Source organism: Bos indicus, chromosome 26, assembly GCF_029378745.1.
Source record: "Bos indicus isolate NIAB-ARS_2022 breed Sahiwal x Tharparkar chromosome 26, NIAB-ARS_B.indTharparkar_mat_pri_1.0, whole genome shotgun sequence".
NCBI classification, from domain to species: Eukaryota; Metazoa; Chordata; class Mammalia; order Artiodactyla; family Bovidae; genus Bos; species Bos indicus.
This window is the reverse complement of record NC_091785.1, coordinates 6942046-6959763: the sequence shown is the minus strand read 5'-3', so window position 1 is coordinate 6959763 and position 17718 is coordinate 6942046. Positions and strand designations below refer to the sequence as shown.

General features: G+C 36.3%; 1 protein-coding gene across 6 annotated transcripts in view; it reads left to right on the top strand.

The window, feature by feature from the left end:
• PRKG1 (protein kinase cGMP-dependent 1) overlaps window positions 1–16613 on the top strand; it is a 1416234-nt gene extending 1399621 nt beyond the window's left edge. For all 6 annotated transcript variants that reach the window (XM_070781204.1, XM_070781203.1, XM_070781205.1 and 3 more), the window contains 5 exons: window positions 95–258; window positions 9166–9288; window positions 9370–9432; window positions 10660–10726; window positions 12190–16613. In XM_070781204.1, coding sequence (XP_070637305.1) covers window positions 95–258; window positions 9166–9288; window positions 9370–9432; window positions 10660–10726; window positions 12190–12288 — 516 coding nt within the window. In that variant the 3' untranslated portion in view covers window positions 12289–16613. The remainder of the gene's footprint in view (window positions 1–94; window positions 259–9165; window positions 9289–9369; window positions 9433–10659; window positions 10727–12189) is intronic.
• Window positions 16614–17718: the final 1105 nt, after the last annotated feature.

The window sequence follows — 17718 nt, the reverse complement described above, 5'->3', positions numbered from 1 at the left end:
TATGATTATCATCAGTATACTTCAACAAAGTAACTTTTCCACTTTTAAGCTTAATCAAAAGTGGCTTGAAATATCTTGTTTCTCTCTTTGTAAGGTTGATTTTGGCTTTGCAAAGAAAATAGGATTTGGAAAGAAAACATGGACTTTTTGTGGGACTCCAGAATATGTAGCCCCAGAGATCATCCTGAACAAAGGCCATGACATTTCAGCCGACTATTGGTCACTGGGAATCCTCATGTATGAGCTTCTGACTGGCAGGTATGGACATTGATGGAGAACTGCAGATAAAGATAGACCAGCAAACAGCTACTCCCTCCTGCCTTTGTCACTCTGATCAGACTATCTTAAAGTACTTTCACAGATCTTGTTACCACACTTTTTAATTAGTTATGCAGATAACCACCGAGAAGGCAATGGCAACCCACTCCAGTACTCTTGCCTGGAAAATCCCATGAACGGAGGAGCCTGGTGGGCTGCAGTCCATGGGGTCGCTCGGAGTCGGACACGACTGAGCGACTTCACTTTCACTTTTCACTTTCATGCATTGGAGGAGGAAATGGCAACCCACTCCAGTGTTTTTGCCTGGAGAATCCCAGGGATGGAGGAGCCTGGTCAGAAGCTGCCATCTATGGGGTCACACAGAGTTGGACACAACTGAAGTGACCTAACAGCAGCAGCAGCAGCAGATAACCAGGGATTCTTAAAGCAAAAACTAGAATGCGTCAGATGAGTGCAACAAACTCAACATCAACTCTTGGTCTCTTGATTTATATATATATGTGAATGTGGAAGGATCTAGTGTCTTTCTGTGAGATCTGAACCTAGTCATTTAGTCAGCAAGAAAGATGATAGTCACAAAAATATGGTCTGTTTTTCATAGAAGTTAAGAGAACCTGTTAGCAATTGTGATATCTAATTGAAGTGTGAATGCGGATCTGTTGTGTAATAATATTGTAGTTACCAACAACTAAGAAAGGTACTACAGATACGACCAGGTATAAAACAGATCATAAACTCAAGGAAAAGAAAAACAAATAACACCATGAAGCCTTGGGCTCATTCAGCACAATGATTAAGATGGTCATGGTCATTATGAAGTAAAGAGTTCAGAAGAAGGTTAAGTTTGTCCAGGGAGGCTTTTGAAGCACATAGGACTAGCTGGATCTTACAGGAAGAATAATAAAAAGTACAGCACACTCCAGGGAGAGGTATGGCTTAAATAGAGGGGAGTACTGCATAAAGACATGAAAAGGGCTGATGGTAAGAAATGATGGAAGATCAGTAAGAGTCACGTTTCAACCATAGTGAGTGCTATACCTGAGTGTGTGGACTCCATCCGGAGAGGCAGTCATTGAGGAGTCTCTGATAAAGGAGTGACGTGTGTTACAGTATTTAAGAAAACAACCTAGTGGTAATGTGTAGAGCAAATTGGAAGGGTGGGGAAGCTAGTCTGAAGATCATTCCAATAATTCAGATCTAGGAAGAAGCATGCAGTGTAATGTAACAAATTACTTATGAAAACCTAGTAGCTATAGTGAAAATGAGAAAGATGGCACTTTGGTCTCACGGTTATGAAGATATAGTGAATCTATGAAGTACTTAGTCTAGAACATAAGAAGCACTTCATTAATGCTCACAGATACTCCTAGTACTACCATTGCCAGGAATAGTTATGTGGTGGGTTTTTTATTTCATTTGTGGACAGTGTATATCACTACTCTTGAAACAGCCTATTATACAGAGTGAAGTAAGCCAGAAAGAAAAACACCAATACAGTATACTAACGCATATATATGGAATTTAGAAAGATGGTAACAATAACCCTGTATACGAGACAGCAAAAGAGACACAGATGTATAGAACAGTCTTTTGGACTCTGTGGGAGAGGGAGAGGGTGGGATGATTTGGGAGAATGGCATTGAAATATGTATAATATCATATATGAAACGAGTCGCCAGTCCAGAAAAAAATTAAAAAATAAGAAAAAAAGAAACACTTATGTTGACTTCAAATTAATAGATTTTATTGGTGTTTTATGTTAATTTTAAATGAAAGATACATAGGCAAAAGTAGCTAAATAATATACAAGAGAAATGATTCAAAGAAACATAGGAAGAGTTCAGACAAACTGATCTAGAATTTCTCTGTGGCTGTTAAGCATGATCTCTTTAAAAATATATATCTTCAAAGATATCTGAATCTTCATAGATGACAAAAGTTGTAAGCCTGCAGAGTTCAGAAACAGTACAAAGCTGAAAATCAGATTATAAGCAACATAAAATCATATATAAGCAACAGAAAATAGAATAATAGCAATCAAAACCCAACCAGGGAGAGAATAAACAGACTTAGGGAAAATAATGGAAAAGAAAAAAAAAAAGGATATATAAATTGTTACAGAAAGAAGATAGAGGCATCAAAGGAAATAGGAACAACAACTATGTATATGAAGGTGTTGCTGCTCAGTCACTAGGTCATGTCCCCAACTCTTTCTGACCTCACGAACTGCCCGGCTCCTCTGTCTGCTATGTATATGAAGAGATGATAACAAATGTGATAGGAAACATACTCAATTAGGTAACAGAAAACTCATGACACAGACTTGACTCAGGGGATCCTTTTGATCGGCAGTGACCATGGGGAAACAGATTCAGAGTAATACCACCACCATGTGTCCCAGTGTGATTTGCTAGCTTCAGTGATAGAAATAATAACATAATCATATGGGTCTTTAAGCTACAAAAGCATTTCATATATGGGATGCTGCTGGTGCTGCTAAGTCACTTCAGTCATGTCTGACTCTGTGTGACCCCATAGACGGCAGCCCACCAGGCTCCCCCGTCCCTGGGATTCTCCAGGCAAGTACACTGGAGTGGGTTGCCATTTCCTTCTCCAATGCATGAAAGTGAAAAGTGAAAGTAAAGTCGCTCAGTCGTGTCCGACCCTCAGCGACCCCATGGACCGCAGCTTTCCAGGCTCCTCCATCCATGGGATTTTCCAGGCAGGAGTAATGGAGTGGGGTGCCATTGCCTTCTCCGCATATATGGGATGGGACCGAATTAAAGTTGGCCTCAACCTTCTCAATAGTACCTTCAATGCCAAAAGATGGAATATCAAGAACTATGTAGTTCTGAGAGACAGAGAGTATAACAACTAATTTGTACAAGATTAAGTTATTCTTAAAATATAAAGACAATAAATAATGTGGGTATCCCAGGCCTTTCTTGGAAACACTACTGTATGACCAAGTCAACTAACAGATGAATCAAAATAACTTTGGTTATTAAGCAGATGGAAACATTAAAATCTTTGGCAATCTTAAAACTTTCAGGTGGGAGAGAGAAGGTAAGAAAAACTACAGGCATACTTATTTGTCATCATTCACAATTAGGAATCTTAAGTATTTTTTACAATTGAATTATGTCATTATAAAAGAAAACACTCCAAAGTCAGTTTTTAAAATATTTTTTATTTTTTTTTAAATTTTATTGGAGTATAGTTGATTTACAATGTTGTGTTAATTTCAGGTATAGAGCAAAGTGATTCAATTATACATCAATCTACTCTTTTTCAGATTCTTTCTAATATAGGTTATCACAGAATATTGAGTAGAGTTCCCCATGCTATACAGTAGGTCCTTGTTGGTTATCTATCTTATATATAGCAGTGTGTTTGTTCATCCCAGGCTTCTGATTTACTCCTCCCTTCTGTGTTTCCCCTTTGATAACCATAAGTTTATTTTCAGTATCTGTAAGTCAGCTTCTATTTTTTTTAACTTATTTATTTTAATTGGAGGTTAATTACTTTACAGTATTGTATTGGTTTTGCCATACATCAACATGAATCCACCATGGGTGTACACGTGTTCCCCGTCCTGAACCCCCCTCCCATCTCCCTCCCTGTACCATCCCTCTGGGTCATCCCAGTGCACCAGCCTGAAGCATCCTATATCATGCATCCAACCTGGACTGGCGATTCGTTTCTTATATGATATTATACATGTTTCAATGCCCTTCTCCCAAATCATCCCCCCGCTCCCTCTCCCATAGAGTCCAAAAGACTGTTCTATACATCTGTATCTCTTTTGCTGTCTCACATACAGGGTTATCATTACCATCTTTCTAAATTCCATATATATGTGTTAGTATACTGTATTGGTGTTTTTCTTTCTGGCTTACTTCACTGTGTATAATCGGCTCCAGTTTCATCCACCTCATTAGAACTGATTCAAATGTATTCTTTTTAATGGCTGAGTAATACTCCATTGTGTATATGTACCACAGCTTTCTTATCCATTCATCTGCTGATGGACAACTAGGTTGCTTCCATGTCCTGGCTATTATAAACAGTGCTGCGATGAACATTGGGGTACACATGTCTCTTTCAATTCTGGTTTCTTCAGTGTGTATGCCCAGTAGTGGGATTGCTGGGTCACAAGGCAGCAATCTATAGATTCAATGCAATCTCTATCAAGCTACCAATAGTATTTTTCACAGAGCTAGAACAAATAATTTCACAATTTGTATGGAAATACAAAAAACCTCGAATAGCCAAAGCAATCTTGAGAAAGAAGAATGGAATTGGAGGAATCAACCTGCCTGACTTCAGGCTCTATTACAAAGCCACAGTCATCAAGACAGTATGGTACTGGCACAAAGACAGAAATATAGGTCAATGGAACAAAATAGAAAGCCCAGAGATAAATCCACGCACCTATGGACACCTTATCTTTGACAAAGGAGGCAAGGATATACAATGGAGAAAAGACAATCTCTTTAACAAGTGGTGCTGGGAAAACTGGTCAACCACTTGTAAAAGAATGAAACTAGAACACTTTCTAACACCATACACAAAAATAAACTCAAAATGGATTAAAGATCTAAATGTAAGACCAGAAACTATAAAACTCCTAGAGGAGAACATAGGCAGCTTCTATTTTATAAATAAGCTCATTTGTTTCTTTTTTAAAAAAATTGGATTCCATATATGAGTGATATATGATATTTGTCTTTCTCTGACTTAACTTCACTCAATATGACAGTCTCTAGGTACATCAATGTTGCTACAAATGGCATTGTTTTGTTCTTTTTTATCACTGAGGAATATTCCATTTTATAGAATGTTTGTCCCACATCTTCTTTACCCTTCTGTTGACAAACATTTAGGTTATTTACATGTCTTAGCTATTGTAAATAATGCTGCTATGAACATTGGGGGTGCATGTATCTTTTACAGTTAGAGTTTTCTCTGGATATATATGCCCAGGAGTGTGATTGCTGGGTCATATGGCAACTCTATTTTTAGCTTTTTAAGAAACATCTATAATATTTTCCTTAGTGGCTACACCAATTAACATTCCCACAACAGTGTAGGAGGGTTGGTTCCCTTTGCTCCACACTGTCTCCAGCATTTGTTGTCTCCAGATTTTTTTGATGATGGCCATTCTGACCAGTGTGAGGTAATACCTCAATGTAGTTTAGATTTATTTTATTTTTCTAAGGTCTATTTAGGTCTTAACCCAATCAAAAGTGGGAATGTTTTCTTTGTGATATAGAGCTGCATGTTTTCCTCCAAGAGTTTTATTGTATCTGACATTACAGTCAGGTCTTTGATTAGAAGAGAGTATTCTAGTTTTACACACAGCTGTCTAGTCTCCACAGTACCACATTTTTAAGAGACTGTCTTTATTCTTGCCTTGTCTGTTGTAGATTGACCAAACGTGTGTGAGTTTTCTTAATTTAAGAGACATTTAGGAATTAATATTGTTGGTGAACAAGTACAAATTGAAATCCAGCATTTCTTTCAGTTTTATCCTCATGTTAACTTCAAGTAAAATTAAATTGAATAGTTTTTTTTTTTAATTTTGAAAAGCATGGATATATAATAATCTTGTAGGTCTCTCCTTTGAAAAGCATGGATATATAATAATCTTGTAGGTCTCTCCATCTACATAGAGAAATGTATGAAATTATATTTGTAAGTATCTATTATTATTTAAGGGCATTGGGTGATTTTTACTTTTAAGTAATTTTATATGTTTCACGTATTGCATAAATATCTTGGACAAAACATACATGACTTGCAAAAACAACAAAAGTCACCTTTAATAAGTGATTTTTGTTGTCTTTCTAACAAAAGTGAAAGTTGCTCAGTCGTGTCCAGTTCTTTGTGACCCCATGAACTATACAGTCCATGGACTTCTCTAAGCCAGAATACTGGAGTGGATAGCCTTTCCCTTCTCCAGGGGATCTTCCCAGCCCAGGGATCGAACCTAGGTCTCCTGTATTGCAGGTGGATTCTTTACCAGCTGAGCCACAAGGGAAGCCCTGTCTTTCTAAAATAAATACAAAAGCAAAAATATAAGTTAGAAAAAACATGAAGCTGTTGATAATAAATCCAAGATGTGGTGGTGCTTCATTTTTATAGTGAAAATAAAAACTGGCAGGTTACCTTGAGAGCAAAGAGAATAGTCAACCATAACATTATATAAAGAGAAAATCCTTAAATTCTAGGAGAATACTAAATAGAACTGAATGTTAATACATTATAAAAAGTGGTTTAAACTGACAGGTAACAGTTAATGAGAAAGTAAACAGAAAATACGTATTACACAAAAATAAGCTCAGATGGATTAAAGACCTAAATGTGAGACTGGACACTATAAAACTCCTAGAGGAAAACATTAAGTCCAAAACACTCTCTGACATAAATTGAAGCAATAGCTTTTTTGATCCATCTCCCAGAATAATGGGAATAAAGCCAGACATAAACAAATGGGACCTACTTAAACTGGAAAGCTAAGGAAACAAAATGAAAAGACAACCCACAGATTGGGAGAAGTTATTTGCAAATGATGTGCCCAACAAGGGATTTAGTCTTCAAAATTTACAAACAGCTCATGAAGTTTAACATCATCGAAACAAACAACACAATCAAAAAATGGGTAGAAGACCTAAATAGACATTTCTTAAAAGAAGACATACAGATGGCCAAAAATCACATGAAAAGATGTTCAATATCACTATTAGGGAAATGCAAATCCAAACTACAATGAGGTACCACCACACACCAGTCAAAATGGATATCATCAAAAAATCCACAAATTAATGCTGGAGAGGATGTAGAAAGAAAGGAATTCTCCTACACTACTGGTAGAAATGTAAATTGGTACAGTCGCTATGAAGAACAGTATGGATGTTTCTTAAAAAACTAAAAATAGAGCTACCATATGACCCTGCAGTCTCACTCCTGGACCTATATCCAGATAAAACCACGGTCAGAAAGGATACATGCACCCCACTGTTCATTGCAGCACTGCTTACAATAGCCAGGACATGGAAGCAACCTAAACGTCCATCAGCAGATGAATGGATAAAGCAGCAGCAGCAGTGAATATACACAATGGAATATTGCTCAGCCATAAAAAGAACGAAGTAATGCCACTCGCAGCCACATGGATGGACTTAGAGACTTTCATACTGAGTGAAGTCACAGAAGGAGAAATATCATGACATCCTTTGTATGTGGAATAAAGAAAGAAAATATACAAATGAACTTATTGACAAAGCAGAAACAGACTCACAGATTTCCAGAACAAACTTATGGTTGCCAGGGGGAAAGGCCTGGGGGAAAGGGATAGTTAGGCAGTTTTCAACTAATATGAAAACACTACTACATTTAAAATGGATAACCAACAAGGTCCTAGTGTATAGCACAGGGAATTCTGCTCAATGTTATGTGGCAGTCTGGATGGGAGGGGATTTGGGGGGGAGAATGGATACTTGTGGCTGAATCCCAATGCTGTCTACCTGAAACTGTCACAGCCTTGTCAATCTATACTCCAATATGAAATATTTTTTTTAAAGTACTTGCTACAGAAAATAGGAACACAAAACTTAAGGCAGATACTATCCAACCCTTTTTAAGTAATTCATTGTTTTCAGCTTTCTCAGTAGAAGGAAATAATTTGAACTGCTACTAATAAATATGACAGAAAATAATCTATAAAATGTCTTCCCCCAAGAAATATGAATAAACAGTGTATTAGAATAATTTCCAAGGAAATCAGCTATCAAGCCACGTCATAATTATTTCTGAACTTGGGAAATGTGGTGGAAGGAGTCAACTTTAGTCACATCTGTATTCCCTGAGCCAGGCACAAAGCCACAGTCCAAGGATGGATAGGTAAATAAACCAAAAGATTTGGTTAAGAGGGACTGGCTACTACATCCTTTCTAACAAAGAGGAGGTCTTATGTTAGGTTATCTCTGAAGGCGGATAACGAAGGAGAAAAGGATAGGAGGAGCACTGTTCTGTAGGAGCATTAGTTCAACAAATATTTACCGACAACTTACCCTGTGCTATGCATTCCCCCAGACTCCGGGAATACCAGCATGGAACTGGAAGAGCAGATGGGTATAAAACAAATACCAGAATGAAGTAGTTACAAAGCACAATAAGTGGCAAAAAACAGTTCTCTAAGAGAGTATGATAGGTGAATCTAACTTTAAGTTCTGGTATTAGATCATTACGTTATGTTAGTTGATAGTGGTTATATGATTGGCTGTATTAGGTTGATCACAGTAGGCCTTTTTGAGTAATCAACATAACACTTAAGCTAAGACTTCATAAGTGAGGCATTAACCAGGAGGCCTGGGAAGAAACTTTCAGGCAAAATGAACAGTGCCCTGAGGTGGGAGAGTATTTGGTCCTTCAGAGGAGCAGAGAGAAGACTGCTATGCCTGGATCCCAGTGAGTGAGGGTAGAACTGGCATAAGATGGGGTCATATCAGTGATGTTCCTGTCGCCCATTCTAATGATGTTGGACTTCAAGTGTAATCAGTGAGCTTGCAAATGTGAGAAAGGGCCAAAAAATAGAAGAGGCTTTCTGAATGACTAAGGACAGCAAGAGGGGTTAGTCACCAGCACTAGAAAAGAAACGAGGGGAACAGTGGACAAACCTGACCCATTTAAGGGTTTTGCTAAACGATTTGCTTGGCAATTTCTACACCATTTTGCTATTAATCAAGTTTCGTTCCACTACCCCAATTAATATATGTCTCCAAATAAGGATTGCTGTCATTTGTGGAGTTGTTATAACACTGTAACTTTTCTTGTTTAGAAACCTAAATACTATCTCTCTCTTCATATCTGTCATTCTTGCAGCCCACCTTTCTCAGGCCCAGATCCTATGAAAACCTATAACATCATATTGAGGGGGATTGACATGATAGAGTTTCCAAAGAAGATTGCCAAAAATGCTGCTAATTTAATTAAAAAACTATGCAGGTGAGCGTTTCAACCACATTGTTTTCCCCATTATCATCCTTTAAAAAACAGATTTTTTAACAATTATTATTTTATTTTTAGGGATAATCCATCAGAAAGATTAGGGAATTTGAAAAACGGAGTGAAAGACATTCAAAAGCACAAGTAAGTGTTCTTATAACTTACGGTTTAAGACTCCAGAGAATATTTCCCGAGGCTGATGTTTCTAAGTTAGTGGGTATATAACTGATGCAACTAGTCTAAGGAGCATCCAATGAGACAGGCAAGCTAGTCAGCCTTGTTATTTAAGATCTTTCTAGTTCTGTCTCAAGGACTTCATTTAGACGCATCTGATCCTGTGACATTCTACACAACAGATTCACTGAATTTAGTTTTTCCCAACTCCTACTAATTAGGACTTTTCCTCTCCAGCATGAAGAAGAAATATATATTTTTAATTCTGAAATTCTATTCTCTACCAGAATATTAAAAACAAAAGTATGCTACCATATATCATGCCTCATTTCTTTAACTACAACTAAAACATTTTTTCAACAATTTCCTAACTGGATGCTATGACAGTGGGAAAAAAAGTACAGAGTACAGTCATTTTTTAAAACAATAGCAGCATCTTAAATAGTAAACCTTACCCATGTTGATTGAATGTTCTAAAGCTAAACCAAGATCATATTGGTCTTTCCCGATTGGTTTCTGTAACATGCAGAGGAAATTCACATCCCTACCAAAGGAATGTGTTTACCAGAATACCTATGAATGTCTAGAAAGCCTGCAGGAATTTCATGTAATCATTTGCTAATGACGAAACCTTTCAAAGACAACCACAACAACAAAGACCTTTGTGATATTTGGTCCCCATTTCCACAAAAAGCCATTCTCAAAGTACCTTCATTGTACCAAAAAAAGAAAGAAAGAAAAGGAGATACGGATACATAGAGACCAAGACAGTGATGTGAAAAGGTTAATTAACTGAGGCTGCCCAGTGACACAGATGGAAGGATAATTTTCCATCCTGACATTTCATTCCCTGATTCTACCTTCTTAAAATAACAACCTGTAGGGCCGAGCAGATTACGGCATTTATTAAGTTATAATGATCATTTTGGAACAAGGTCATGACTGAAATAACTAGAATAAAAAGCAATTGCTAATTGGTCCTTAAAATTTTGACAATTAGATTAAAAAAAAAAAACACACACACATTCCACTTAATAAGCTAACATTTAAAATCTGCAATTAAATAGAAAACATTATTCTCATAATGAAAATGTTTGCTTACCTGTTTTCCATCAGTCATGGACATCATATAAGTTGTTTTGAGAAGGCTTTAGCTGAGGTAAAATGCCTTTAACCATCTACTTTTTCCTTTTTTAGATGGTTTGAGGGCTTTAATTGGGAAGGCTTAAGAAAAGGCACCTTGACACCTCCTATAATACCAAGTGTAAGTAAACTTTTCAGCTTGCAATTGTGTGATACACATAAAGGTATTTGTCAGTCATCAAAGATCTGCTATTTCAAAATTTTTATCCAATAATCAGCTTAAAATATAGGAGAAGTATCAGATTAACATAATGACATCTTCTAAAATTCAAACTTATAATGTGTTAAATATATAAGTGTTGACAGAAGAGTATAATGAATCTCTTTTTCCACATACTATAAAAACTTTATACATCTTTGCACAAGAATATATTCACAACCTTATTTAGTCATATTCATAAATAAGATGCAATAAGTTCTGTAGTGTGTACTTGAGTATACTTAGATGAGTTAGGATAGTCTGTTATTCTTACCTTCTGTGTATGACTCCACCATGCTCTGTCTCCAAGAGTCCAATCCAAATGGGCCACATCACAACATTCCCCGCCCTGTGGTTTTTTGTTGGGTTTAGACAACAGTTCAGCTACCAGTTTCAACAGCTTTCAATTCCTGGCCAATATGGTTTCATTTATGCTCCACATACTTCCTCCTCCCCTGACCGCATAGTTCTTTAAAGTATTCCTAAGCACAGTTCTTTTCTTTTATTGTTTTATCAGGCTCTAAAAGAAAGACATTCTCTTCTAATATATCAGGTGTTTTGTTAAACTACTAGTCCACGAAGTGGACTAAGTGTTTACACTGTGTTAACCTGAAATAGATTTCAGTTGACTGCATTTATATTTGTATTCAATACAGCATCTATCTAATAAAATGTGTTCAGTCTTAACTAATGAGGAGAGGGATGTTTTGCACTCCTGAGCTTTTCATTTATATACATCCTTTTTTCTGGAACTAATTTAAGACCACTCCTTATACAGAAACAATTGCTGTACTTATTATTTTAATTTGTATGCCTATATTTATGTTTATTCACAAAGTAAAGTACAGTTGTTAACTGCATTCCTGAAGTTTTCTTTTTAAAACAAAGGCAGAATAAGAAACTTTAAGAGGAAAATAAAAGCCTAAAGTATCCTAACTTATACTCACCAGGGGTCTCCTTTTATGCAACAGTAGTAGTAAATTAAATGGAGGAATATATAATTATATATAATATGTATATAAATATATAATATAATATGAAGTTCTAAATATTATAGAATATGAGAGAAATTAAAGTCTGCTTTATCAGCACTTTTATTTATGCTCTGCATATTGAACTGCCAGTAAACTTGGAAGAGTTTACAGAGATGTTTTGTAACTATTTCTTTTACTCACACAACTTATTCTTTCCTAGAGTGTAAACTCTGGAAGGGCAAAAAACTATCCCTATTTTTATTCACCACTGTAGTCCTTAATACAGAGGACAAATCCTTTGTATTTGTATTTGGCATGGTAGACATGCCAAAAGTAGGCACTGAATAAGGAATGAATAAAGAATGCTTTTAAAAATCTAGCTTGGAATTCCACTAATACTCTTGTTTACAGGTTGCATCACCCACAGACACAAGCAATTTTGACAGTTTCCCTGAGGACAATGACGAACCGCCACCTGATGACAACTCAGGATGGGACATAGACTTCTAATGTATTTCTCTTACCTGCTTCTGCCTTGCTGAAGACAGCTTTTTCTAAGACACAGCTGCCAGCAAACCTGAAGGAAAGAGAGAAGCTGAGTGCTTGGGGTCACCATGATGCCTTTGATCGATGCTGCTCCAGTAACTACAGTGGCATTAGGACTTATTGCTTAGATGACAGTAGTGCTCTTTACATGTTTTCTGTTTGAACCTAAATATAGCAGTTGACATGGTGGTCCTGAAGCAAAGCCTTTCACCACTAAAGAGATGTTCTCCACTGTTGCAATGATCTTGCTTTGCTCTGATTATAATTTGAAAGACTGTAAGAAACACTTCAATCTAGTAAAAGAGTCAGTACCTTGCTAGAATTATCAAGAAGATCAAAAAATAATATATTGGGTACGATAGATTACTATGGTACAAAAACTGGACTCTTCCTTTCTTCAGGTGAGGGTTGTCGGTTCTGTTTCTGCAAGCCAGTGTATATACCGTACACAAGAGGACCACACATCTGTTGGTCACAGAGGTCATGTCGAACCAGTGCTAGAAGTTTCATGATTTTATTTCCCAGCAGTGCTGATGATGAGACTGAATGTTACCTTTCCTTTCTGACAGATTTTAAAAATTGGTATGGTAAAAGCACAACTGCTATGGATTCTGCTGAGAAATTTCATAGCAGGTACATACGTGTTTTCACAGAGGACTGAAGAAAAATCAACATGCATGATGTATCTGTTCATTTCTTTTTGATAAATTGGCATGACAGAATGGGGGAAAAAAAGCAATTCACAAACCATTTCATATTTTTTTAAATAGTGTGCTTAAAGATGGTCCTGGAAATAAATGACTAGCAGCCAATTGGTTTTTATTTGTTACCTAACACACCCTCAAACTGAGGCTTAAAATATTCCCTTTTATAAAAATAAACCCTTACGATAGGGCGGGGTGGAGAGGGATTAAGATCCATCCAAAAAAAAAACGATATAGGTGCTATGTATATCTTTCATCTGTAAATGTCAGTGTCTGAACAGACAACACAAATTCTAATCATTATATGTGTAGCCAGAGAATCAAGCATTTTCACTCAAGTTATCAAACCAAACTCCTGTCAGATTTCACTTATACAGCATAGTCTAAGGTAAAGGGAGAAAGGGGACTAAAAATGTATTTGAACTAGCTTCCTGTCTTAGGCCTGAACCAAAAAAGAAAAGTAAGCACAAAACCATTGATTCACCAGATGAGAAACCTAACTTTATGAGGTCAGGAACAAGAGAAGAACCTGGCCAGGTGTGAGATGACCTTTTTGTCCATGGCAATATGCGTCTATTAACATGTGAAAGGAGGAGGAAGGAGAGAGAGAGAAAGAGGAACCTGCTATCTTAAAAGTAAATTAGAGCTAAATAGAACAGAAATATTACAAATCTGAAATATCATAATAGCTAGGAAAAGATTAGGTTTGAAAATAACAAACTGATTTCATGGAGAAAAGAATTGGCAAAGAGCCCTTTATTGGCAGGCCAGTTGACAACTATTAGCTGTCCTAAGTAGCAGAGCCAACTAGCATTACACCTCCTTAGACAAATGTGTAATTTTACAAGCTGTCATCCTGATTTGAAACTGTGTGAATATGGCATATTAAATAGAGGTTTGCTTTTTTGTTTTAAAAACTCAATCAAATGTATACATTTCTATAAAACATATGTCCAACTAGATCATTATATAGTATTCAAGAAGGCATATATTATGATTTTTGTTTAAATTTTTCACAACAAGACTTTAGAATACAATACATTATCAAAACAACAATCTAAGAAACATTTGGAGAACAAAAGTACTAAGGCCATATTGTATGTAATTGCAATAAATTTAAAATTTTGATCTTAAGATATTATTATTCTCCTATTACTGGATTTTTCCCTCCCTTAATAATTTCTCAAAATTGTTCCTCAAGATACCTTCTTCTACAGGTTTTAAAAAACAATATTAAACATATCAATCTAAAATCCAGCTAGTAATGCTACTTCAGAAGTTTAATATTGCTTTTAATTTGGGCTTTTAAAAATATATAATTGCAACATTACATTCAATGTTCGGTGATTTTTTTAAGACAGTGGTTTAGGCATGCTAAAGGTTTGCTAGAAAATGAAATTTACCTAGCCATTTTAAATAAGAGAATCTTCTCCTGCAACTTTTAAAATATCCCAGTAGCCCCAGAAATCAGCACTTACTCTGGGTTTGGAGCTATGGTTCAAGTCTAAGACAACCAATATGTTCAAGTTTTGTGGAGAAGGAAGAAGCGGCATTGAGCATAATGTAACTGTAGGTCATCTCTCCCACTTGTTATTGCATCTTTGCTCATTTCACTTGTGGCGCTGCGTTAGGCTGTCCAAAGCAATCACCAAAAATACAAGTGAACTACATCTTACAAGAGTTACTAAGAGAAAACATTCATCTAATGTTCAACAGTGAATTTTAAGGATTTAAATCCTGTCTTAATGATGACACTAGGGCTAAAATTCATGGCTGGCTTCATAAAGCACATCTCACTTGATTTCTGAATTTTTCATGCCCCTTCTCATTTCTTACAAGAACATCCAGATAAGTTAGAATAGTGGCAACTTGTTTGATCTGTTAGCTGACATTCTTGTTAATATTTCAAGTATGGAATATAAGGGCTTTCTGTGTGTCCTGGCTCACAGGAAAACTGAAAACTGCCAAGGAAAGGAACATCATTATACTTGAGATAGATTGACTACATTAGGGAAAATGATTTCTGGAAATTTGCTATGAATGATTATTTTTATGTTTCTACCTTCTTTAATATAGGAATCAGATCCACATGCCATTTAAAACAAATTTATTTTTATTATATTCTTTACAAATCATAATTTTTACCTAAAATTATGGAATATGCATGTGAAGCACACATGTATACTATATAAATTCAACTACTGAATTTTTCCTGTTTCATTTCTAAAAGACTGAACTGATGGTGAACTTAAAGAAGTCAGCTACCATGAAAATAAGGCTATTAGAACTGATTTCATACAGTAGAGATGATTTGTGCATTCTCCATAACAATGTTTTCTTTCACAATAGGACCACAGACAAATATTTATGTAAATAGATATTTTTGTGTGATATTTTGTGGTACATATAACTTTTTTTTAGTGTTTCACAGCATTATTATTTCATTTAATTTGTATGGAATAAAGTTTTTAGGTCCAAGTAGACTTGAATTAATGTCCTGATTGTCAGTATTATTGAAAATTCTGTCAACTGTACTGTTATTCATCCGTCCCATAGTTTAGAACATGACCTGGCTATCTGGCATTGTTGCAAGTGCCTTAAATTCATGGCATCCTATTAAAAAAACAAATTTGGTGTTATGCTGCATGACAAAGACAAACACACCTCAAAACGTTGTCCTTTCTTAGCTTGCTGCGTTTTACAGTTCTTTCTGCTGACAATTTATAAGCCTTTATTATATAATATTGATGAATTACAGAAATGATGAAGTTGTTCTCTTATTTCTGTTCAATGTACCAGAGCTGTGTATCTGTTAATGAGATACAGCGTCATTTCTGTGAAATGTATAAATGTATGTGCAGGTCAAATTAATATATGACATACTATCAGTCTGTATACAGGTATTCCTGTTTTGCTAAGTTGTGCAGATTCAGTTTAAAAAAAAAATTAGTGCAGTCAAGTTATGAAATCTCCTTTTTTAGATTCTGTGAAAAACCATCCAACTCAAAAGAAAAATTGGAAAATGACTGCTGACCAAGCCTCATCATGAAACCAATAATGAACAAATTGCACCACTCAACAAAACAGGATGCTTCCTCTGAGTTCTTGTATATGCAAATCACTTACAAGGCAAGTTTTCAACAGACCTAGAAAGCTAAACGTTGACTGTGTGTTGTTAGCCCTCCTCTTTATCTGCCCTTGCATCAACAGACAGAGCTCTGGGACATGACAGTGACTCAGAGGTTTGGACTTCCGAGTAAAGGGACATTTCTTGAAGCATCATCTATCAAATTTATTTCAGTGTATGATGTTTTTACAACTGGTCGGTTCTTTTGTATTCTTACAGCTATGGTTATTTGATTGTCCTCTTACAATTTGTTCTACATGAAAGAGTCCTTTGTTAGTCAGAATGCAACAACTGTCATCCGGTGGTCACTGACCACTTGCACTCTTTTGATGTAGATTAAAAACTTTTTCATAAACTTAACCTGCTTTGATTTGCTCTGTATTTTTCCTGCAGCTGTAATTGCCGAGTGCCTGTTGTATACTTTATAGAGTTGAAATAAAAAAATAATTACTTTTGAACTTAGTTGATGTTTAATTTCAGACAAGATTCCAAGGGCAGAATTGGTGTATTAAAACTGAAATACCATGTAGTGCTTTTGTTTCCCTATAACATTGTAGAAAATACTTATAAATCAAATGTCCCTCAAAAAGTGATATATTATTTATTGTTTAGTTGCTAAGTTGTGTCCAACTCTTTGGCGACTCCATGGACTGTAGCCTGCCAGGCTCCCCTGTCCATGGGATTTTCCAGGCAAGAACACTGGAGTGAATTGCCATTTCCTTCTCCAGGGGATCTTCCCAACCCAGGGATTGAACCCACATCTCCTGCATTGCAGGCAGATTCTGTACCACTGAGACACCAGGGAAGCCTGATCTAGTACAAAAGTAATCCAACAAATCTGCTTAAAGAATTCAACAAGGTTAACATTAGGCCATCCAGTGTCACACTTAGCAGTTTTCTGTACACAACTACCACACCACCACCATCACCACTACTTACCTACACTCCTTTTGGGGCTACCCCCACTCAAATTCTTGAACTAGACTGAGTGCATGCATGCTAAGTTGCTTCAGGAGTCTCCAACTCTTTGTGACCCTATGGACTGTAGCCTGCCAGGCTCTTCTGTCCATGGAATTCTCCAGGCAAGAATACTGGACTGGGTTGGCATGCCCTCATCCAGGGTTTCTTCCTGACCCAGGGATCAAACCTGCTACTCTTATGTCTCCTGCATTGCCAGGCAAGTTCTTTAGCACTAACACCACCTGAGAAGCTTGAACTAGGCACACAATCAAAGAAGCAATAGATAAGAATAGAAGACATGCTAGGAGGGAATTATTTAATATGAAAAGTCACCTCATGAATCTTTGTCTAAGGTTTGTTCACCTGATCCCTCTGTTAAAGTTTACATGCATACAGATTTAAAGAAAAATATGATCAAAAAGTCAACTTCTCAAAGCTCTGTTGAACCTTCTTGCTACATTACTTGAATGATACACAAATTAAAACTGGTTGGAACATGAAGTTTCACAAACTGCCTTTGGCTTGTTGACATCATATTATCAGACGGTGAATTGAAACCCCTTTGTAATGAAAACTAGAAATTTAGCTTTCTTAGGCTCTCCC